The following is a 23,862-nucleotide window of genomic DNA, read 5'->3' on the forward strand; positions in this document are numbered from 1 at the left end:
ATGTTTTAATTGGTATAAATGTCGAACTGTATGAGGAGTATAATGTGGAAGTGGAGCCTAATGAAAAAAGCAGCAGGCTTGTCTTAGGCGCTTGATGGCTGCTTAATTGTTATTGATGTGTCGGATAATTTAAAGTCAAGTTTTTGACTGTGTGTTGGAGACAGAAATAGCACAGGTGATAGGAAGGCTGTCTGGTTTTACTGATAGAATGGGATTCACACTAATAACATGAGAATAAACCCAAAAAGAGAATAACGGGGCCCGATAGCTCAGTGGTAGAGTTGGCACCACATGTACCGAGTCCTCACTGCCAACCAGCAGCTCTTTCTACATGTCATCCCCATCTCTCCCCCTTCCACTCATGCTATCCTAACACAATAAAGCCAAAAAGACCAAAAAAATAACTTTAAAAAAATGAGAATAACATGATGTTCCAATATAATCTGGCATGGCACTTTTTTAAGTTTTATTCTTAGCAGTCAAAAACCACTTCCGTGCCCCAACAATTTATTTCCCCTGCAATTTCACTTAACACCTGAATCCCAATTTCGCTCTCTGCTTTTTGTGATTTTTTGCCATTATATTTCCCACCGCCCTCTTGATTGTTACGGAAATGATTCCCTTTCAGCATTCGTTGCCATTGAACTGCTCCACCTGTGATCCTGCCAGAACCCAAATATTCCAATGACCCTACGGAGATTAGAGGACGCGTAGGTCACGACGTGTTCCCGTTTTTATGCTCTCCGTAATCCTAAGAGACACGTTTACCATGTTTGTCTGGAACCCCACGCTCATGCATATTGTATACGCACGGGAAAAAAAGGTAAAATGCTAAGTCTTCGAAGTGCACGCACAAAAAAAATTCTACCCATCTTGTCAGGCGCTATAAAATTAGACTTGCAATTTAACAATGGCTCCCAGCAGATTACAAGGGGTTCCTCCAGGAAAGGTATAAGACGGAACATATGCTGCTTGACAGCTGCATTGCGTACAAAGAGATGCTGGCTTACCGCAAGTGCTCCTGACAGATGAAAAAAAAAAAAAAAAAACATCATCTCAATAGGTGCTATTTATGAAAAGAAATTGAGAAAGGAAGCAAGTGACTTGTATACATGATACAGGGACAATCTGGGCTCAGATGAGGGGAATTCACATCACTGCACTCCCTTTCTACTTGCTTTATTGTGGAACACAGCTCCATCGGCGTAATAAACATTCCCTCAAGAGGCTTAGTGTTTCCCTGCCTTTATTCTCAACCTTCAGACTAAACGTAACAAACCCCTGTAAAATGTTAAACTCCTCATCTCCCTAGATTATTTCCCATGCTATTTCTCTCCCCTTGCCATCCTTATTTATGAAGATAGATTTATTATCCGATAGCTGCACTATGTAGACAAACCTGAATTTGTTTATTACTTTTTATTTATTGCTACACTGATTTTCATGCATTTTAATGTGGCATATCTGTAAACCTGATCTAAATATATTCAATTTCAATGTTTCCTCCATAAAATGAGTATTTGAAGGGAGACAGAGAGCTAATATTGCATTCAAATCAACTGAGGACTTATTGGGTCTATATGACATGGCCTTAAATGTGCCATCACATCTGTCCTCCCCACCATCCTTCATGTATTAATGTGTCTTTCAGTCAAAGTAACAGCTTTTTTTTCTGTTTCCTTGCAGGTGCCAGGCTACCGCCAGGAGCAAGTGGAGAAGGGACTGAAGCTCTTCGGCCAGCTGATTAACAACAAGGTCTTCCTGCTGTGTTTTATCCGCACTCTGGAGGGCCAGCGGGGCTTCTCCATGCGGGACCGCGGCAACGTGGCCTCGCTCATCATGACAGTGCTGCAGAGCAAGTTGGAGTACGCCACCGACGTCCTGAAGCACCTGCTGTCTGACCTCATAGACCGCAACCTTGAGAGCAAGAACCACCCCAAGCTGCTGCTCCGCAGGTGAGAACCGGACACAAATAAGTTTAACTATTCTCCCATCTTGGACAGTTCTTTCTTTTTCTGTATATTCTACAAAAAGAAGGAACTGTCCAACCCAATTAATCTCCTTTTTTTCCCCACTAATAAACGGCCCTATGCTCCACATAAACCCTTCTCTAAGCTCAGGATTATATTGTGCTTAGTTGGCTATAGAGTTAAAGGTTAGCGCTGGTAAATATCAACCCTTTACTATCTATGGGCGGGACACGCTCCTCTGCCTGAGGCTCTGTCCGTGTCTGTGACATGTTTGGATTAACTCCCGTGACCTTGAATCGCTGGCTCTGTCTCAGAGACACCAGAGAGCGTCGCCATACACATCATTAGCAAAAATAATTACGATTAATTAGCAGTGAATCCAATTTCAAATAGCTCAAGAGGAAAAAAAAAAACAAGAAAAGAAAAATTCATGAAAAACGGGGAGAACTGTGAAAGCTCGCACTCTGGCACAATCACAATCCTCCCTCGGATTTGTAGTCGGCTTTAATGGCTCGCACTCCAACGCGGCGCTGTATGTGATTACGCTTCCTGCCCGTAGTGCTCGGTAAATGTGATGATTATGGTGACTTGAGGAAACCGACTTCCTCGCAGCTGTTGTGTATTTGTGTGATGACGTGTCTATACGTGCTGTATGTACACACGGCGTTGTACTGTACGCTGCATTGCTTCGGGGGTCGTCGAGCAAGTCCTGACACCCCCCCAGAGGATTTGACAGGCATGACACAAATTAATTTGTCCGTCTCGTTTGAATTAATATTCTGATTTCCCCTCTGGCTAAAAACTCATCTCTGCCAGTAAATACACGCACAAACACTACAAGCATTATATTACGCACAGAGGGCTGGAATGAATGCCGTCCTCACACACCGTCCACGAGACAGTGGGCATATTCATCTAATGAAAGCCTGTTTAGACGCTACTTGGCGATGCAGAGAGAGAGAGAGATTAATGCTGTCTGGGCAGCAGGCGTGATTAATTGCAGCCAGAGCTCACCGAGCATGGTGCAGCCACTAAACAATGGAGTAACCGCTGATGCTGGCAGGAGATACAACGCGAGAGGCACGCCAGAGACAGGCGGAGGTAGTCAAGGACAATGGAGACACTTAAAGCCGCGTCACCGAGTAAGGAAGGCTGACTGCTGAGGCGTGAATGCAAGTCGTGAGATCGGCTCTTTGATCACCGGCGCCTTGTTTGTGGTTTACCCAAAATGCAACGTCTTCGATCGCGTGTTAACAACTTCCACCGCACATCCACGCGACGGCGACGGCCACTGATCAACCCCGTCTTCGTGTCACTCTTGCTCCGTGGATGCGCCTGTTCAACATCCCAGCATGCATTTCAGATGTGATGAGGCGGTGTGAGCAAGCGACGCCACCCTATAGTGTGGGCTGACTGGCGTGTCCTTGGATAGCGGCTGAAAATAGCCCAGATACACAAGGCATGAGGCTGTGAAGATGAAGCTTAATCTTGCCTGGAAAGATAGCACCTCTTTCTTCTCTTTCTTTCAGCCACGTTTGCTCGTTTTTGAGCGTTATTCTCCCTCGCTCTCCGCTGCTCCCTCCTCTGTTTGGTTCCGACGCCCATGCCGCTCGTGTCACACCGTCACTATCTTTATCGTCCCTTCTTCTTCTCGTATACTTGCTCTCTCAATCTATATTCCCAGCTCTCCCCGCCCCTCCTCTCCCTCCCCTGTTTTTTTCTTGATTGCTAAATCAATGCTTAAAGTGCGTGAGCAGGGTGTCTGTGGCACAGCTTCTGAGCACGGCTACCCGCCGCCTCCTCTTCCAAGAAATCTGTGTGCGTACGTGTGTGTGTGTGTCTCTCCCCGTCTCCCTGCACACAAACACACATCCTTCCATCTGTCCCATCTCAACCTGTGCTGAAGTACAACCACCAGGCAAGCTAACTAACGAGAGCCTTCCACAACCATCTGTCGCATTCCTTGCCGCATTCTCCTCCTGTAACTCCTTGATTCCTCCACCCCCCCACCCGCCACCATCCCTCTACCCGTCATGCAGCGTTAAACAGCCTTTCCACTGCCTTAAGTTTAGTTTGGCAGCAGCTGAAGTGTCAAAATAGTGGTTTTGAGCAGTATTGGTGAAAAGCTGAACGCCCAATATGTTCCTGCATTGATCACAACCCTGCTTTGGCTCCGATGCAGCAACACTCGTCACTTAAAGAGCATCTATGAGGATACCTCTGTTGAAATTGTGTTGTGTTTACATCCGAGCAACGGACAGAATAAATGTCTGCGTTTATGCATCAACAAGGCGGCGTCCGCAGCTAGCCGTCTCTGTGAGACGGACAGATATGAAGACCAATCTTCCTCACTGCGAGGGAGAGCGGGGAAATGGAAATGATTTCTGATCTCAAGCTGTGCAGGCGTGACATGTGACTGAAACCAGTTACATGTTCTGTTAACAAAGAAGCCACGGCTCCTTTTTTTATAAAAAAAAACACCAAAAAAAGCCGATTAACCTTTTTCTTTTAATCTTTTGTTTTTATGCTTGGTTCCAGCTTCTTAAAAGTGTATCTGCAAGTAATGGCATTGTAAATATCAGGAAAGGACGGATGCCAATTAGATGGGTGGGAGAGCAGTGTTACTGTTTCCGTGCCCACAATTACCATCGGGATGTTCATACAGATACACAAATACACGCTATTGGCAGCTGTTGCCAACCGAAATGTTAAATGTGTGATAAAGCACGGATTCTCATCAAGCCTACCTTGGTAATCAGGGGGAACTAAGCACCGCCAGGTCCCCTCTGCACTAGATCACTCTCAAAGCCCGCTGCCCCTCTGACCGGCTGCCAAATAGGCAAGCCCGACCGTGCCAACAACGCCGAGGCACATTTCACTGCGTTAACCCAAAGCATAGGTTGCGCTGTGTTTTGAGTGGCGGCTGAAGAAGAGCTTCGGGGAACAGTGTTGTGAAACTTGTAATGCCAAATGCTCACGTTGGATCTTAAGGCGGCTCCGTCACACTGCCATTTCTATCCTTGTTCCCCCCGTCCTCTGTGCTATGATGGAGAATGAGCATAAGCAAACTGGTGGGACCGTTCCAAAACTTCTTATTACAGCAGGGCTGGCACCCGCTGCCAGGCACACACACACACACACACAGTAGTCGGCACACATGGTAATTCCTGAATACATACGCAGTGGGATTAATTTGTGCTTTTTGCACGCTCTCGCCTTAAAAAAGCTGCACACTTGTCCACTTACAAAGGCACACAAAAAACACAATATCTATTGGAAGTGAGTTAAGAAAGGGGGAGTTTAAAAAGAATAAAAGGGAAGCCGAGCCATTTCTTCTCATTCTTTTTCCTCATTTTCCTCCTCCACCGCTCCCTCCCTCCCTCCTTCCCCGTGCACCTCCTCCTTTCTCCACGCTCCTTTCATCCCTTTGATAGATGGGCTACATTTGTGGAAATGGAGAGGATTTTGGAAGTGTGTATGATTACAGGAACCAGAGTGGGGAAGCCAGAGGGAGGGAGGAAGACAGCAAGGACACATGAAAGAAAAGATGAAAAGTGACCTTGTTGACCCTTGGATCTGTGGACGGAGGACGGGCGGGAGGGGTGGCGGCATAAAAGTGTGGGCACAGTGAGAGGCAGGAAGTTAATCCCCCCCAGGTGTGGTGCCAGTGCTGGCGGGGGTTGCCAGGACAGCCCACTGGCACAGCGGACATTATATCCCCCCACTGGCTCAGTGTGGAGCCCCTTAAAGAGAGCTGTCTGAATGGTGGAAGGTGGGAGGGCTGCAGGTGGCAGCTGAAACACGGCACAAAACCTACACACATGGACACAATGGCCGCTAATCCTGCAATATTGATGCCCATGGTAGTTGCTCATTGAAAGGAGAGGGCGGGGCGTGTGTGTGTGTGTGTTTGAGGTGTTCTGACAGATTACCCACACACCCCTGCTGCTGGTCAAGAAGGCTCCTGTCAAAGGATATCCGATCCTCGCCTCTCCTCTTTCTCCCCGTCGCCGCCACCGCCACTGTTGTTATTATGTATGCAGATTAGTCATTCACACGGGATCAATCACACTGTTGGCCCAGGTCAACACACACACACACAGATGCAGACACACACCATTTTTGCCACACCAGTGGAGCATGGATGCCAGGCGGGGAAAGAGAGGGAGATGTATTCATTCACTTTCTATTGTGCACGGATCGAGTGTTCGTCCAGTGAATAGGCTAGGGAGCTCTTGATAATGAGGCCAGTGTTATTACAGAGCCGATCCAGCCCCTAACGACATCAATCCACCGGGATCAAATAAAGGCTTTTAATTGCTTTGCCTCATATTAAAATCCCCGCCACCGTAGACGAGCTGCCCTTGGCGTGCCTGAGCATAAAAGCCAGCCGCAGGATTTTCTGAAAGGCCATCGTATTTGCCGCGGCGCTCTCAATCCTTGTCTTTTGCAATTATATTTGTGTAACGAAAGCCTATTCATTAGCAGCGGTCATCATTTTTTAGCCGAATATTTGATGACTTTGTTGAATATTTATGATGGTAATAAGAGCGCAGGGGGGGGATCATATGTTCATTATGTGCTTTGTGTCGATGTGTTTGCAGGACCGAGTCTGTTGCAGAGAAAATGCTGACCAACTGGTTTACGTTCCTCCTCTACAAGTTTCTGAAGGTAATAACTTTTCTAACCCCACAACAATTTGATGACATCACTGTCACCTCACTGCTGGCTTCTGAGAGCTAATTGTATTCTAATAATTGTATTTTTTCTCCTCTCAAATGTGTGAATTGTGAATACAATAGCAAGTAATGGACATCCATTAGTTCTCCATATATTTTAGGGGCTGTAAAAAATCCCTGGATCCCTGTAAAAACATACACAAAGACTATTTATGTATATGAAGATGTATTGTTTGCATCGTATTCAAAAGTATATTTTGCTTCTGTTAGTTTTTTTACTTCCTGTCATGTCGAGGTCCACAATGGAACCAAAGGAGGAGAACCTAACAGCTAAATTCAACACTCCTCTGCAGCCTCGAGTCAAAAAAAGTGTCACCATCATCCTGCTTGTCTCCTCCATCTCTTCACCCATCCTCTGCTGCAGCTGGGAGGAGAATAAAAACACAATGATAAATGGCCAATCTCCTCCATTTGATAAACAACTGTTTTCAGGAGGGATGACGGGGGTGCTTCAAGAGTCTGACTTTTATGGCATTTTTCACTGTTTATCCATTAAATCTTCCACAAACTCTGGCTTTATTTCCGCTAGGTTTATATATTGATAGGTGGTAGGATTTAGAATTTTGATGTTTGCAACCGTGGAGGAGAGGCAGCCTGTAAAACATCACAAAAAGCAGCTACAACAATAATTAAACGAAAACTATTTCTCTGTTCTGCTCTCTTCGCAGGAGTGTGCAGGCGAACCTCTCTTCTCCCTCTTCTGTGCCATCAAGCAGCAGATGGAGAAAGGTCCCATCGACTCCATAACAGGAGAGGCACGCTACTCGCTCAGCGAGGACAAGCTCATCAGACAACAGATTGACTACAAGACGCTGGTAAGGGGTTCACAGGCCCGGGGCTCCAAGGGCTCACAGGGGAGACACTTAATATGCTTTCGGGGACAAAGGCAGAGAAAGAGGGTGGTTATGGGTTGCCGGTCATGAGACGCGCAACAGAACATAAAGTTGTCGTTGTCACGCTTGACAAGCAGGGGGCATGGGAGTGGCGACCTGACTTTCTGTCGAGACCGGGGCTGTCAGTGAAAAGAGCGAGGGCTTCGGGGCGAGGAGGGAGGAATAAAAGGATCCTCTCCTCTCCTTCTGGAACCGTCTATTCCCCAAGTCTGACTGTCTTGTTTGAGCTAAACTCAGACACTATTCAATCTTCTGTTTGCACAGATTATCATACTTATATTATCATAACTGTGATGGGGGACAAAATGCTCAGAATTTGCTTCAGATCGAATGTAGTCTTGTGTGTGGAAACGGCACTCTCAGATAACAACAAACACCTTGCCCCCCCCCCCCCCTCTTTTATGTGTATTTGCGCTCATCTCGTAATTCGGATCATTTCCACCAACAACTGGAGAAAAGCGCTGATGAATATGCTAATAATATTATAATTAGCTGCTTTACTGCTCATTAATTGAAGTAGAACATTGCCGTCTCTGTTCGAGCTCTGAGGAAAACGACGTTTCCCGCCGGTGAATGATCTTTTCAGTTTTCCGCGCAGTTCTCTCGCAGACCCTTTGGCGAGCACGACATCATTCCGATTCCATTGAGTACCCGTCGACTGTGCAATCAGCAATATTAACACAGAATACACTTCTCTAAATACGATTAAACACGCATTAGATACACCGCAAGTCATCCTGGACGGATGCTTTTTTATCTTCCCAGGTTGCTGCAGTCAGAAATGTTGCAAGACTCCTACCTGTAGATACCCAGAACGTATATATCTGTGTATTTCCGCTGCAGGTGGTGAACTGCATCCATCCAGAGAATGAGAAAAGCCCAGAGATCCAGGTGAAGGTGCTGAACTGTGACACCATCAGCCAGGTGAAGGAGAAGATCCTGGACGCCATCTACAAGAACGTTCCGCACTCCCACCGCCTAAAAGCCTCCGACATGGATCTGGGTAGGAAAACCTTGTCCTGTTGGATGTAAATACACGTCTTATGGCAGACGTTACCATGACAATCCTTCCATCTAGTCCCGGCGTAACTGGCTGTTGAAGAATCCTGCCCTTTCTTTATGTACTGGCGTATTGATAATGGGATATTTATGATTCTAGCTTTCATGATTGCAGTCTCGCTCCAGCGATTCCCTCTAGTTACCGTACAGCTTGTCAAAACATTACTAACCATGCAGAGTTTAGAAAAAAGCAAGCTGAACTTAGACACCCATTGATTTTTGTACAAAGGCTCCCCATCCAACCCCCGCCCAGCCCCTCTTAAATAGTTCCAGTCTTCTTAAATATAGTGAAGTAGCTTTTCTTTTCCACCTCGGGAGACTTGACATCCTGGCTCAGATGTCTGAGATCGGTCTCTCCCCTCCCCAAACTTCCCATCGATCCACTGTCTTGTCGACGAGCCTCTGAGTCAGATGATTGATCAGCTAATCAATCGAGACTCAGTGATCTCTTGCCTACAAAATAATTTTCCCAGTGTCCTTTCTTCCTTTCCGGGGAGGTGAGCTTGTATAGGTGGGACCTGATCATACGGATACAGGGCTTTGTTGCTGTTTAGCTGCGGTGTGCGGTTATATTCCAGGCGTTCTGCAACCTGTATTTCTCGGGTATCTCAATAGCAACTAGAGTCTACTATATTTGCAAATTGCTTTCAGGGGCCTCTCCCTCACCCACCCTCTTAGGGTGCAGTGATATACCTTTTCTACAAGACAGCTACTGATGAGGGGGTTTGGTGCACGTTGTGTGTGTGTGTGTGTCTGCGTACAGTACATGCACACAGATATGCATGCTCGTGAGCGCCACAATGTTATCCGCCATCGTTTGTCTGCTGATATCTGGGGGCTGTCTCTGCATGCACGGTGCTTTTTATGGTTTAATACTGCCGGATGGGTTTTCCTCGGCCCCCTCCCGTGTGGTTGTAATAGCATATTTATAACCAACGCCGCCTCTGAGGTGGGCTGAGAGTCCTACCGTAGGGAATCTGCCCGCGTGAGCGCTAAGTGAATAGATTGGTTTAGCCTTTTGACGACACTCCTGGATGAAATTGTTTTATGTTCCCCCCCTTTGGGCAGGATGTGTTGTTCTTGTATTGTTTTATTAGGAATGGGAATTAGAAATAGTCCGTTATCTGGCCGGGTGCTACGCGTGTGATGGTGAGTATGATTAAGAGGGACAGGATGAGTAAAGTCAATCTTACAAGAGAGCATGTGCATACAGTATTTATCCAACGTGCTGCACAGATTAGAAGAAAGATCTCTCCTAGTCGTGAGTCCATAAACAGACGTGATTGACATATCTTTTCACGCCTGCAGCTTTTCTTTTAATTTGCAAGTCATGCTGCTGTAATTAGCATTTCCTGGTCTCTCCATTTGTATTAATAAGGCTTCAGTGGGGAAAAAAAAAAGGTCTTCCATTCGATTTGACATGTTTTGGACTTGAAGAGAGGCACTTTATTATATGTGTACTATGCAGGTTCTATCATTGGCTCGTGTCGACACACACAAATGCACACACAGGCTGACTGTGTTGTGGCAGCGCTGCCCTGAGACGGATTGACCAGGAGTGTTGTTATCCCTGACATTGTTTTTTATTCCCCTTCTGCTGCAATCCTTTAGCGAAGATGCGGCCTGAGAACAAAGAAGCTAGGCTCTGTGTGTGTGTGTGTGTGTGTGTGTGTGTGTGTGTGTCATTATGTGCGTGTTACAAGTAGCAAATGTGTCATGCATCTCTGTGGAGTACAACAGTCACCTTCAGCCTTTCTCTTCCCCATCAGCTTCCATACACTCCCCAATGCCCTTATCTCTTTGGCTGAGTGTGAGTCTAAAATACAAGATATGGACACACACACACACACACACACTTTCCTCTTCCCACTGAGCGCCGACCACCAGATTTGGGAATTGGAGTAATCTCAGTTTGCTCTGGTTTCACAGCAAGTTTTTTTCTTTTATTTATTTATTCCTTTCTCTTTTCTTCATGTGTTTACTGAGCCTCGACTGGAGACGCGCTCTCATTTGCATCTTTATGAGAAAAATGTACTGTATAGACGAAACAACAGGAGAATCTTGATTTCCTTCACATTTCTATTTTTTTTTTTTTTCTTCTCCTCAGCTAACACAATTCCAGCCAATCCTCCAAAGACAGGCCTCATCATGCACGGCAGTGATTGCCGCTTTGTTTTGCTTGTTTGTGATCAGAATAGGAGATGACAGTGGCGGCCGCGGAGTGGGAAGCGCAGCGAGGAGCGTGGACACAATAACGTATTCATAAAGCCCATGGTATCTGCAAGAGAATAGAGGACTCATCCGCTTATTTGTTTTGGAGATGGCTTTCCTTTTTCACTTATGATAATGCCGCTGGCGTATTGTCAGATGTTTCTATCGAGGCTTTTGTTTTGTGCCGAGGTGGCGCAGATGTGACGAAGCCCAGTGTCTATGTAACGTTAATGTAATTCGGTTGTAAGGTCATGTAAATGTCACCCTGTTGTATAAACGGAAGACAATGCCACGTGCACTGTAAGTCACTTGTCGGGAAAACTGTGGAAATTAGGTCATCTTCCGTCTGTCGGCTTCGTGTTCGCAGCTTTCTAGCTCTCCGTATGCTGTTTCCGAGAATATGAGTCTTCTGCCGAAGCTCCCAGCAGTAACAATAAGAGCAGCCAGGCGGGGGGGGGGGGCTTAGAGCACTGGATGTGGCTTTGAGAAGGGGAGAGCAGGGAGCAGCAGCGCCTTCGGAGAGCAGAGAGTCAGGGCCGGTGCTGCAGATGGGGAAAAGAAGTGCACAAGCCCTGGGCATGCAGCTGTAATCATACCCATCGATCGCACCGGCAACAGAGATGGAACGGATTTGAGGAGGGAGAGCTTGATTCTAAAAAAGAGTAAAGTGGGTGATTAATTTAACTCGCCTGTTGTTGCCGTCTCTCACATGTGCCGTTTCTCTTTTGGTTCGACATCGGTTTGCCTTTCTAGACTATTCCTACTCCTAAGTTTTTCACTTCTTTTTGATTCCATTTGGGCATTTCATGACAATGTGAGAGAACTGTTCTGAAGAAAGCGAGAAAAGCCTCAGAAGATGAGGATGGAGATAGTGAGAACTACAGTAGAACACTGATTATAAAATAATGCTTAATGTTGTTGATGAAGTTCATGTTTTCATCTGACAAGAACAAATAAAGTTAGAATTAACCTTTTGAAATCCCGGTGGAGAATTCCATTGTTACACATCTAGCCAGTATAGAATAATGATAGAATTAGGTAAGAGATAAAGGTGCCTGCAGTTGAGACTTGTTCTTACTCGCGGTTACACAACCTAATTTAGTTTCTTGTACCGAAGGCTTATCACCACACCAAACTGAATTTGGAATATCTTATCTTTTGCGAAGGAAATAAAAGTAATTATTTTCAAAGCAGTAGTGTTGTGTGAATTAAGCTGAAGATATCTTGGTCTTTTCCTTGCATTTGCAGAATGGCGTCAGGGTCGAGGACAGCGCATGATCCTGCAGGATGAAGACGTCACCACGAAGATCGAAGGCGACTGGAAGAGACTGAACATGCTGTTCCATTACCAGGTATGTCTGTCCACAACAACTCTCTTTGAAACTTGATTACTAAATGACTGAAGTTTTCAAAAATGCAAAGGGTTTGTAAAGATCTCAAAGGAGTGAAAGAAGAAAAAAAAAGATTGCTGTCTGCAGAGACTTATATTGGAGAGATTACATCTTTTATTTGGGCATTCAATTCTTCTCTTTTAAATACGTTGTTTTCAACCGATTTTCACAGCCAACGTACACAAACACAATACAGAAATGCATCTGCAACACATTCAGAAAAAATATCATACCAAGCACAAAGGCCTGTTATTCAAAGCTAAAAGCCTCATTTTGTTTTTGCCATTCAACATCCCTCCATCTATATTCTCCATCTTTTCCTCTGAAGCTGTACGACTTGATGATCTGCTCTAAGCTCCACAAGTATCTAATGGGCGATCCAGTCAAAGCACTTTTCCAGTCATTTAATGTGCAAGTCCACAGCTGACAGGGACACTCCTCTCCCACACACACACACACACATAAAGTGACCAACACCAGTGACACTTGGAAGTAATCCCTTGTGTGTGTGTGGAAAGGGCTCCAGATAAAAATCTAATGCCGGCCAAGTGTCATCTCCTTTCTGAGATGGATTAGAGTCGGCATAGATTTCACGTATGAAATCCACACATCAGTGGTCACAGAATACACAGTTCATAGCACGAGGTGAGGCATATTCACACTTAAGACATCCACTCATTAAACACGCCAGTGCTTTTCAGCAAAGTGTCGGACAGACAACGTATCTGCGGGTGTTTTGTGCCTCGCGAACAGAAACCAGAGGGAGACCGGCCTGCTTTCTCAACACGGTGTTCATAATTTGAGCGGCTAAGCAAGCAGCCGCCGTCCCCTCCGAGTGCCTAAATTAAATGTCAGCATCAGCAAGTGTCAACAGGCGTGGAGTACGAGAGGCGCGGGTGGAATGGATTAGGGAGCTGATTTGAATCTGAGATAAGATAATGAAGACAGAAGTTAATTCATTTTTTCAGGCCGGGGAATAAGGGCGCCTTATCCTTGACAAACCAAAAAAGAAAAAAAAAAAGGAAGCACTCCCATCCACTCAAATTTGTCAGGAGGCTACGCAAAGAGCAAGGGAGGGAGGGGACGCCACAAACACATTCAGGCTTCAGTCAAGGGCGTCTGCAAATCCATACTTTTTTGCATTTCTGCTGTTTTTATATTCTAATCACATTGAAAAGTTCAATCCAAAAATAATTTTCTTGTTTAATATCCTTTCCTAATCAAATCAATTGCTCTCTATTGATTGATGCCACTTCCGCCGACCCGGATGTCCTGCTGTATTTGGTCTCAGGATGCCTCCCAGACATGTTATCTACATATTGTTTGTCTTATTGTCGGCCAATATGACCAACCAGACACACTCAATAGAATCATGTGCTCTCAAACTGATCTGGTTCTAATCTGCCATTAGCCTAGCTCGCCCCACTCACTCTGCCTTCACTTACAATGTGACAGTTTGCGTCATAAACTTTTTTTATTCCTTTTCTCAGGAAAGCATCACAAAGTGGCTCAAAGCAAACATCTGACATTTACCTTATCAGATCTTTCTGTCCCAAAACGAGAGACTTTTCTCTCCTCCTGCTCTCTTTCAGGAAACCGTGCTCTGCTTTCTGTCTTAATCCTCTCCTCCAAATGTCATTTTCCCAAATGCTGCTCCTCCTTTTCATTATGGCCCCATTGTGCTTTGCTCGTTTGTGTATCCATTCATCATATAAGAGCAGCGGTGATCGCGGGGGCATGCTTCAGGGTGAAGTTGGGAGCTGCCTACAAAGGAATAACAAGATCTGCCCTGTGGGCCTCCTGCTTACAATAATATAAACATATTATGCATAAGGAGCAGATTGAGTGACTGGGTGACATAATGATACGATCTTAATAAAGCCCTGGCTCGTGTACACACACACACACACACACACACACACACAAAAGGCCCCTGGACCTTATTCCCTGTCCCATCCACCCACACTATGATAGAGATCACTTCAATTAACCTTACCCTGCAGCACGGGTAGCCAGATTATGCAGAATAGGGTTTTAGTGTGTGTGTGTGTGTGTGTGTGTGTGTGTGTGTGTGTGTGTGTGTGTGTGTGTGTGTGTGTGTGTGTGTGTGTGTGTGTGTGTGTGTGTGTGTGTGTGTGTGTGCGTGCGTGCGTGTGTGCAGGGCTGGGACAGAGTGCATCCCAGTTGTGTTAATTGAAACCTGTTTGGCTGACTGGCGAGGGAGGAGAGCGCTCAATTGACTCATGCAATCATTTAAACACACTTATTTACACATAGACCAAAACCGACACACACACACACACACACACACACACACACACACACACACACACACACACACATTCCCCCAACCCCAGAGGAAAGGTGTGATTGAATAGAGACTGTGGGATATCCCCTCTCACACCAGCCTGTATGAGCCCCCCCCTCCCCTTCTGTTGTCATATGTATGTGTGGGCTGAATAGAGCCCATCAGGGTAATAACATATTCTGTTTATCCGTATGAAACCAGAATAGATGGAGGGAAGTATAGAAAATGACACCCACACAATGATCTATAGGTTTTCTGATTGGTTGTGTTAGAAATCTGCACAAATGAAAAAAAAACAAAAAACGAATGGCTTTTGTTTTGAAGACTAATTTGCATAATACATGTGTGTTTTTCAGGTTCCTGATAATGCAGTGATGGCCTTGGTTCCCAAGCAAGTCACAGCCTACAATTCAGTCAACAACTCCACCGTGTCTCGGACCTCTGCCAGTAAATATGGTAAGATTACCTGTGTCTTCGGACAGACCTGAGACCAGGCACACTGGGTAGAAAAAATACATTGATTTAATTAAATCATATCAATTATGTGAATAAAATATATATTATAAGAGGAATGGACTGATCCAGCAGCAGGCGATGCTCTCTGAGAGGACCCATGTGGTGACAAAGGTCCGTGGCTCCAACACCGACGCACCTCGAAAGACAAGACACAATTTCAGAGTAGTTGAAAGGATTTCTTAAACATAACAAGAGACCAAATAGACTTTTCATCTCTTGTTCCGTCCTCTTGAGACTCCAAAGTGTGTCCTCTCATCCCTCCGTGTGCCAGTGTTTTTTGTTTTTTTTTGCCGCCTGTCCGTCTGCTCCGCGTCTCCTTGAACCTGAGAAACCATCGAGTTAGTCGCTGATCAAAGGGCCGGCATCACCGGGCCACAAACACTTCAGACACATCAAATGTGGTGCCACGTTATTAGCATCGCCTCATCTCCATACGGCCTCACTTCTGTTCTCCGGCTCCAAATTAGAGCAGATAGGACGAGGTGAGTGACGAAGCAGAAAAATAGGGAGGAATATAATCTTTTTTTCTTTTTTTTTTAAGGGATTGACTTCAAACGCAAGTGTGATCCATTTTACAACCGGTGTGGTTCTTGAGAGTGACTTTGAACTCTCCGCGAGTACAATGGCCAGATAGCGAGTAAAGAGACAAGGCTGACTTTAATATAGTTGCTAAGGAGGGGGAGAGGAGAAAAAGTTTAAGAAAGTGATAAAGACACTCCATGTTGAGTCAGACAGAAGGAACAACTTCTGTGTCATAAATCATTAACACAAAACAAATGTACCAGACTTGCTATGAGACCCGGCTCACATCTTCATGCACCAACACAACCTCAAAAACACCGCAATTAGTGTCACCCGTGTCCAGCGTCCCCGAAAAAATGGAAGCAGCGGTTCTGCACAAAATATTTGACACAGGTCTTTTAACAAAGCTGCTGTTAAATATTGCTCAGTGACCAGTGTTTCTAGTTGATCATACTGTAATTAAATTTGAGCAGTCCCCCCACACACACACACACACACACACACTGTGTATCTGATGTCTCCAGCTGCCTCTTTTCCCCTGAATTCTCTCGCCCCATACACTCCACCCGCTTTCCTCTCAGGACGGATTGATTTCTGCCCCCCCATCTCTCTAAACCGCACCCATTGATCAATTCTTTTTCACACTGTGTAAACATTCATTGAACCATGTGTTTGGAAATGTCATCACCACTCCAGCCAATGGGTGGGCCATACATATTTCATCTGGTCTGACACCTGTTCGATTTTGTGTCAGCTGTCCACGCCACGTCTTGTCCCTCGGAGAAGAAGGCATGAAACATTAACTATGCACACTTTCTAAAAAAGTTTCATATTCAATCTCCCTGAGCTGTGAAGTGGAAGCCGCAAGGCAGAAAAACAGAAAGTATTGTGTTGCTGACGTGCGGGTTATCACTTTCCCTGCCTGTTTGCTGAAGCACTGATTAGTTTTTTCTGAGTAGCGTTTCTTTATCTAAGTCACTGCCCAAGTCTCATTGTTTTTTTCTTGCTTTTATGTCTTCTTGTTTACTTCACACTCTGCCCTGATAATAGTTTAAATATGTCTTATTTCCTCTGCGTGTCCTCTCTGTGATGTTATTTTCAGCATACGGTCTACAGATGATGATAGAAGGATTGGACGTTGTGGTTTTCTGATGAGTTCTAACAGTCCTACATGAACTGATGCTCGCTGTTCTTCTTCACAGAGAACATGATCAAGTACACTGGGAGCCCCGACAGCCTGCGTTCCCGTACGCCTATGATCACTCCCGACTTGGAGAGCGGGGTCAAGGTCTGGCACCTGGTGAAGAACCATGAGCACGGAGACCAGAAGGAGGGCGACCGCGGCAGCAAGATGGTCTCCGAGATCTACCTGACACGACTTCTGGCCACCAAGGTAGAACGGGAAAAGCAGTCTCTGTTAACTCCTGCATGTGGGAATTTGTCTTGAAGCAGTTCAACAGGTGAAAGGTGAAAAGGTCACAATAACCTTCACGATGTGTTGCAATGACTCAGAAAAAGCCATAACTTCATTTAAATATTCATATTTACTTTGGGTGAGTCATCTCAGTGGGAAAGATTATTCAAATGTATTCCTCTATCCCCTCAGGTGATAAATGGAAAATAGATATTTCTGTTTGTTTTCTCTTTTCATTGCTGTTGCGTTGACACGGCTGCATATCAAAGAGGCTAAAGAAGAAAAAGATCCATGAAACTAGCGAAAGGAGTTTCTGTAATAATAATAATAATAACAAAAATTATCAGGCAAAAATAGAAATAGCTATAAAATGAGTCTCTTTGAATGGCCTCCAGCAAAAAAACAAAAAACACAAAAAAAAAAACAGTTAATTTGGTTTGGAGGGAAGTGTGACTTTGATCCAACAGCTGAATGCAAATTTTCAATCCACTTCTAAATCACCTTCTCCCTCTTTTTTTTTTTTTTTTTTTTTTTTCTCACCAAGACAACCATTCTATCAGACACAGTCAGAGGCACACAGAGAAGGTAAAACAGAAAGAGAGGCTGCCATCTGCAAATGTTCACACTGTAATGTTTTCAGTCGGGAACATTTCGGGGAGTTTTTTGATCCCCTGCCTGCCTTTTGTTTGGCTGTTCACAACATCAACTCATTTCTGTGTATGTAATGTAAATACACGGTGGCACACACACACACACACACACACACACACAGGACACTAGCAGCAATAATCAGTGAGACATAGCAAGTCAAATGTATCTTTAAATGAGAACCTACTAAACAATGCAACGTTTAGATTGTGTTTTTTCCCACATTCCATCTCAAAACCTGTAAACTTTGTTACTTTTGCTGCCAATGTGGCCACAAGTGGCAATAACATCCTTTTGTCAGTTAAATAGCAATGGTTATGTATAATGTTTGCCTCCATAAAAGCCATCAAAAGTAGTCATCATACCAGAACATGTTAGGTTGTACCAGGAAAATGCCCCGAATGTGAATGCAGAAACCTTTTGTTTCCTATGACTTCACCGTCTAAGGGGAAGAATGTCTTATTTCTTATTTAATATGTTAGTAGTCACAGTTTTCATTGAAGAAAAATATTCCATCTGCAGTCGGATGTTACCCCACTTCCTCTGTTTATATTCGGGAGATCTGTGGGCAAAATCAGGTGATTAATTTGGTGACGATAGCAGAGGCAGAGATATGATAGGCGACATCAGAAATAAACTAATATAAGAAAAAAAGAAGGGGAGCTAGGAGCAGCTGTCACCATGACACTGTATAGTCGTCCACGCACACGTGAGCGTCACCTCTCTGCCTCTGAGCCGCTCTATATCCCCACCATTATCCCGTTCCAGAGTGCAGGAAGGTGGTTCCCGGGCTGCCGACAGGACATCATCTTTCCAGATGGATTGTTTTTGTGAAATAACCAGTTTATCTTGGACCGGCCATCTCTCTCGGTGAGGAATGATTGGGCAGACAGGCAGTGTAATTGACTGCGTTTGGCTTTCACCTTGCCAATAAATACCTCTCCCTGGCAACGCCGCTGACGTCTCTCATATTAGCTCCATCAGTGTCACTCTTGACGGAGTGTGGGTGAGGCGGGCGTTCGGGTGCGTGGAGGGGCACTGAGAAGGATTGCATGTTGTACGCTCAGGAGTGTCCTGTCTCCCCCCCCCCCTCCTTCTTCATCTCTCCGTTGGTGCTTCAGCGCCATCCCCAACATTCGGATTGTTTGCTTTCCTCTCATGTTAATGTGGAGGCAGATGGCATCAAAACATCCACATGACACTCTTTAGTGTGGTCTGATGACAGGACAGAGAGGGTGGTTGTGGGGGGGCTTTGGCAGTTTGAGCTCCACAGGGGAACAAGTCAACACTGTGATGATTGAAGTCCCGCTTGAGATGGAGGATGACGTGAAACACCCTCAGCATCCATAGGCACACACGCAGGTTTTTGTGTCTCCACACACAATAAATGCACAAAAATGCTCGGTCTCCCCTGGCCAGATAATGCAGACTGGAAGGCATGCAGGCTTGATACAGAGATATGTAATTCCATCTTCATAGACAAACGATAAGCTGTCAGGAATGTGGGCCACATTAGAATTATAGCCGTGATTGTGGGACTAACAGGATTCTCTCTTCCTCCTCTCTTGACTCTGTGATTCGGTCACCTGCTCCAGCCCAAATTGGATTTTTATTTGCCGGCGCCTGTACACACCTCATCTGCCACACTCAATGGCCTCTTTTCCAGATAGGAAACCTCCGTCGTTTCATTTCCAGCCCCTCGCTCTCGCCTCTTTTTTTTTTTTTTTTTTCCCCGTGCATCCCATCAGCTCATTCTTTACAAGAGGATTAGATTCTCTCACTCTCTGTCTCTCCGCTCTTCTTCTCCTCCTCCTCCTTAAAGTCGCCAACATTAAATCAAATTAGGGTCAATGGTGCAGTGTGGGAGCTAATCCAGCAGCACAAAGAGGCTTAGGAGATGCGCCTCCTGTTCCCTGATATTATTAAAAGTCAGCTGTGAAATAACAATTTCCCCCATCAAAGCTGCGAGCAGATTTAGAGGCCAGGTCTGCGAGATAGGAGTCAGACACGTAAACATCGGAGCGTGCACCGCACAAGTCATAAACTCACACAGGGACAGATATACACGAGTTTATACCAATCTGTCTGTCAACTTTAGGCACTAGCGTGCTGCAAATTGGATGAGGCGGTGACAATCTCCTCCTATATGTCCTGTTTAATATAAATGCATTTTCATATTCCATATAAGTCAACATGATTGGTTTTTGTTATTGCTTCCTTTGGTGCTTCCTGTGAAGCTGTGGAGACTAAAATGGAAAAAGAAGTTTAAAACCCATCGGAAAACTTTAATGCACTTGTGATCGCCACCTGCAATATAATGTAATGAAATAATACATGGTTTAAGGTTCCATATAATGTGTTTTTTTCTCTGCCTTGTCTGTAGGGTACATTACAGAAGTTTGTGGACGACCTGTTTGAGACCATCTTCAGCACGGCCCATCGAGGCAGCGCCCTGCCACTGGCCATCAAATACATGTTTGACTTCCTGGACGAGCAGGCCGACAAACACAACATCCACGACCCGCATGTCCGACACACATGGAAGAGCAACTGGTGAGTTGAGCAGTTTTATCTGCGAACGCAGAGACGTGCATGTCCACAAAGGACCGTTTTAAGAAATTAATTTCATTATTCGTACACCAATAATCACGGACCTTTCCTTCTGCTCTCTTATTTAACGCACTGCAGACAAAATCAGTACATTTTGGCACATTTCACATGGCATTGCCCTGCTACTGCCCTGTTTCAGTGCCAAGCATCGCCACATGCCTCTTCCCTTCCTAATATCCATTAACCACAGGGGCATGTAATCTTCATTAAAGTCATCCACAAGGGGCTAATCCAATTGGCTGCCAAGACTCTGCCATCTATTATCGTGGATAACTGGGCCAAAAAAAAAAAAGAAAAAAGCCTGTCACTGTGGAAACCTCCGTAGTGACAAATGTGCGCTCCCAGGTGAAGGAAGTGCACCCTTAAATTAATATCCGCCGATTAATTTAGACCATACTGACCTCGGTGAGCCCACCTTAAGAGGCTGGTAGGGGGTTAAATAACCAACAGGGCACCAGAATGCAGCGGAGAGCGAAATGAATAGGTGACGAAAGGGAAGTGAACTCGCTGGGAGTTAAACGCACACTAATATCTCATTAGCCTCCTGGCCTCTGCCAAGATTCCAGCATGCATCACTCAGGCCAAGGCTCAGGGGAACCCTGGAGATGGGAGGATAAAACTGATGCACATCAAGGGACAAAGAGAGGAAAGGAGGATGAATGGATAGAAGATAGAAGTAGTATTTACATTTAATGACGCTTTGGTCCTAATTTTAGGTCCTTTTTCCTGCATCTGCGTCATTCGGCTATTTGCAGTGTTAAGTGTTTTCTGGGCTCGCTTTTACATCACTTTTAATAGCTCTCATAGAGGGCTGTGAATGAATAGCAATTCCTCATAACACACCATCACATGAAGCCACTTAGCTGGCATACAACATGCCGATGCCACCGTAGATATCGTCTCTATGCGGGATGAGCCGGCGCCTCGTCACGACTCGCTGTGTGTGCTTACCCGTAACCTCTAATCGTCTCAGCACAGAATGTAACGTTGGCTGCGAGGAAAGTCTTCGTTTTGTCTGATAGCTGAGAAGAATAATACCAGTTTCCCTCCCATACCGGGCCGCTGTCCCATTAAACCTACCAGCCCCTTCGTCATCGTACGCACGATTAACTTCACCCCCATCACCCCGCTACGACCCCCACCTTCCCTTCAGGCTTCCCCCCGCCATCAGAGCGCTGCTGTTCACCCTCTGATGTAGTTCTTATGCTAGATTATCTCCCAGCCTGCAGCGCCTCAGGGCCTCTATCGTTACACGTTCGCTTCTTGTATCATTCTTATATCATATTAAGATGTTTGTAAATGTCCTGATAACCAATAATACGTTTTTTAAAACATATTATTCGAAGCTGTGTGGAAAGAAGGTTACAATTTCATAATGTATACTAAAATTAGACAGTTTGTAACTGTGGAAATCTAGTTAAATGTAAATATAAGTATGTTTTCTATAATAGCTGATAGAAAATTAGATATGATTCTCACATTTCCATAGATTCTGCTTCCACACACTAAGATCTGAAAGAAAATTATAATTGTCTCCAGGATTTATTCCAGCCCAGGAAATGACCTGTGACTCCATACAATCCAAGGTCATCCCTCACAACAGTAGTAGTGATAGCAAAAGCCCCAATGCTACACCTGCCTTTGCCCTTTAAATTGAATCCAAGCTACCTTATCAATATTTTTAGTATACAGTCAAAAGTTGGTTGTTTCCGTGTTGTATGACAGAGCTGCATGTGTTTTGGTCTGCGTGTACAGTAAGTGCATGCATGAGTCACCGGCTCCAAGAGCATCTCCAGATGGTATCGTTTGGATTAGCAGCAGAGTGTCAGCGTCTCCTCTCATCCTCGCTCTTCTGTATTCGGTGTGTCGGCCTCTGGCAGCAGTGCACCGCGTTCCTCATGTTCGGGTGCAACAGACAGAATTTTAATTATCATGCATCTTTTTTCTGCATGCAGATAACCACCTATCGACTGCCGTGTATCCCAGCCCACTCTTTTAGGTTTGAGCTCATTATCTGGATTCTGTAGAGTTACATGGTGTGTAATTTACAGAAGGTTTAATGTATTCATCCGGGCATACAGCTTGGTAAAGGATCGCAACTTGCCATTCACATGAAAGGTTGTGCTTTTTTTTTTTTTGCCTACAAAGGTGTAGTTGGAACAATGCCCAGGCAGGTCACCTTTATAAAGCTGTTAATTCAAACCTTAGATCGCTGCATGAAAAGGGTCAGGCTTGGTCACTTTCCTGTCTGCGCTGTATTTCCTCATATGGGACGCCCTGGATCACAACATCTGTGACCCGGGTGCCTTCATTAGGCCCTCCTGCAGGAACGGGACAAGATCCAAGATACAGAAGCTGTACGGACTGCAGGGGGACTCTGTGGGGCTGGATGTACTTTTGTGTTGTCATTTTCAGTAAAGTTCCTCTTTAGAAAGGTAAATAGTAAGTAGATTTTACGGCAGTGTGGCTGTTTTCGATGCTTGACAATTACAAAGTTTGTCAATGCCGGTTGGTAATCTTTCCTTCTTGGGCAGATGAGGATTAGCAGAGTGGATTTTTAATGGGCTCACGCTGTACAACGTACTGTGATCCATGAAAAGAGATTTGCGTATACCAAACACTATTTAGTGAATAAAGCTACTTTAAGAATCGTTGCTTATATTATTAAATGCTTCCTATTACAGTAGCGGGTAAACACCTGTCTAAGGTCTGAATTTACAGCACTTTGTAGTCTTAAATCGATGGACAGGGAAATAGCCTTTGAATAAAAGGGCTTCTTCTGACTCCGCCAGCATAATTCCTCTGGATAAGTGATGCCTTTGATCTTGACAGCTGATATTTAACCTAATCCCGGGCCAAAAGGACCGATCTTGGTCATCCTTCAGATTCGTGAAACTACCCAGTTTGAGTTAACTGCTGAAAAATTATGAGCTTTGCCTATTTTCAACATAATAGATAATGTGTAGATGTTACTACGGTGATCGCTTTGAACGCCCATGTGGGGAAGCTCGTCGTTTTCGTGTCCACTGCCCCGACGAAGCAGCACAGGACAGCTGGGCAGATTGTCATCAATCCAGGCAGCTCAGCAGTGGTGTTAATATCCCTTTGATCCCGTCACCTAATCCCTCTAAATTCTTCCCTTTGATTAATTTTAAAAGTCATAATGCAGAGTTTTCCTTCCTCTGAGTGCAAATCCTCTTTTGTTAGATTGAACATCTGAGCGACTTTGTGGGTGGTTGTGCAAGGATAAACGCTTCGTGGGAGGGTGGGGGGGGCATAGGTGGTATTTAAATGATTGCATTTCTGTCCCCACACACACCTCCCCTCGTCCTTTGATATTGAACCACGCAGAGCCAGGTGAGACTGCTGCAGTGTCTTTCCCGTTTGATTTTTGCCACATCAGCTAAAAACGCATAGCCCAGAGAATAGTAAAGGTATAGAGAGCCAAGAAACACTCAGCTCTTTCTTAATACCACCTGAGCCCTTTCACTGCAGCACACAGGCAGAGCTGGCCCTGGCTCTATTCATTTTGGCAGAAACGAGCCCGGCAAATAAACAGACTTGTATATTTTTATTATTCT

General features: G+C 45.0%; 1 protein-coding gene across 2 annotated transcripts in view; it reads left to right on the top strand.

Annotated features, from left to right (window-relative positions):
- The window catches only part of plxna4 (plexin A4), a 341,055-nt gene that overhangs the window by 171,227 nt on the left and 145,966 nt on the right, over positions 1–23,862 (top strand). For both annotated transcript variants that reach the window (XR_014599104.1, XM_084038253.1), the window contains exons 22-29: positions 1,687–1,955; positions 6,575–6,641; positions 7,378–7,524; positions 8,446–8,605; positions 12,121–12,224; positions 14,928–15,027; positions 16,812–17,002; positions 20,055–20,224. Coding sequence is in view for 1 of the 2 variants with exons in the window: in XM_084038253.1 (XP_083894379.1) it covers positions 1,687–1,955; positions 6,575–6,641; positions 7,378–7,524; positions 8,446–8,605; positions 12,121–12,224; positions 14,928–15,027; positions 16,812–17,002; positions 20,055–20,224 (1,208 nt within the window). In the remaining variant the exon portion in view is untranslated. The remainder of the gene's footprint in view (positions 1–1,686; positions 1,956–6,574; positions 6,642–7,377; positions 7,525–8,445; positions 8,606–12,120; positions 12,225–14,927; positions 15,028–16,811; positions 17,003–20,054; positions 20,225–23,862) is intronic.

This window comes from Eutrigla gurnardus, assembly GCF_963514095.1.
Source record: "Eutrigla gurnardus genome assembly, chromosome: 21".
Classification (NCBI taxonomy): Eukaryota; Metazoa; Chordata; class Actinopteri; order Perciformes; family Triglidae; genus Eutrigla; species Eutrigla gurnardus.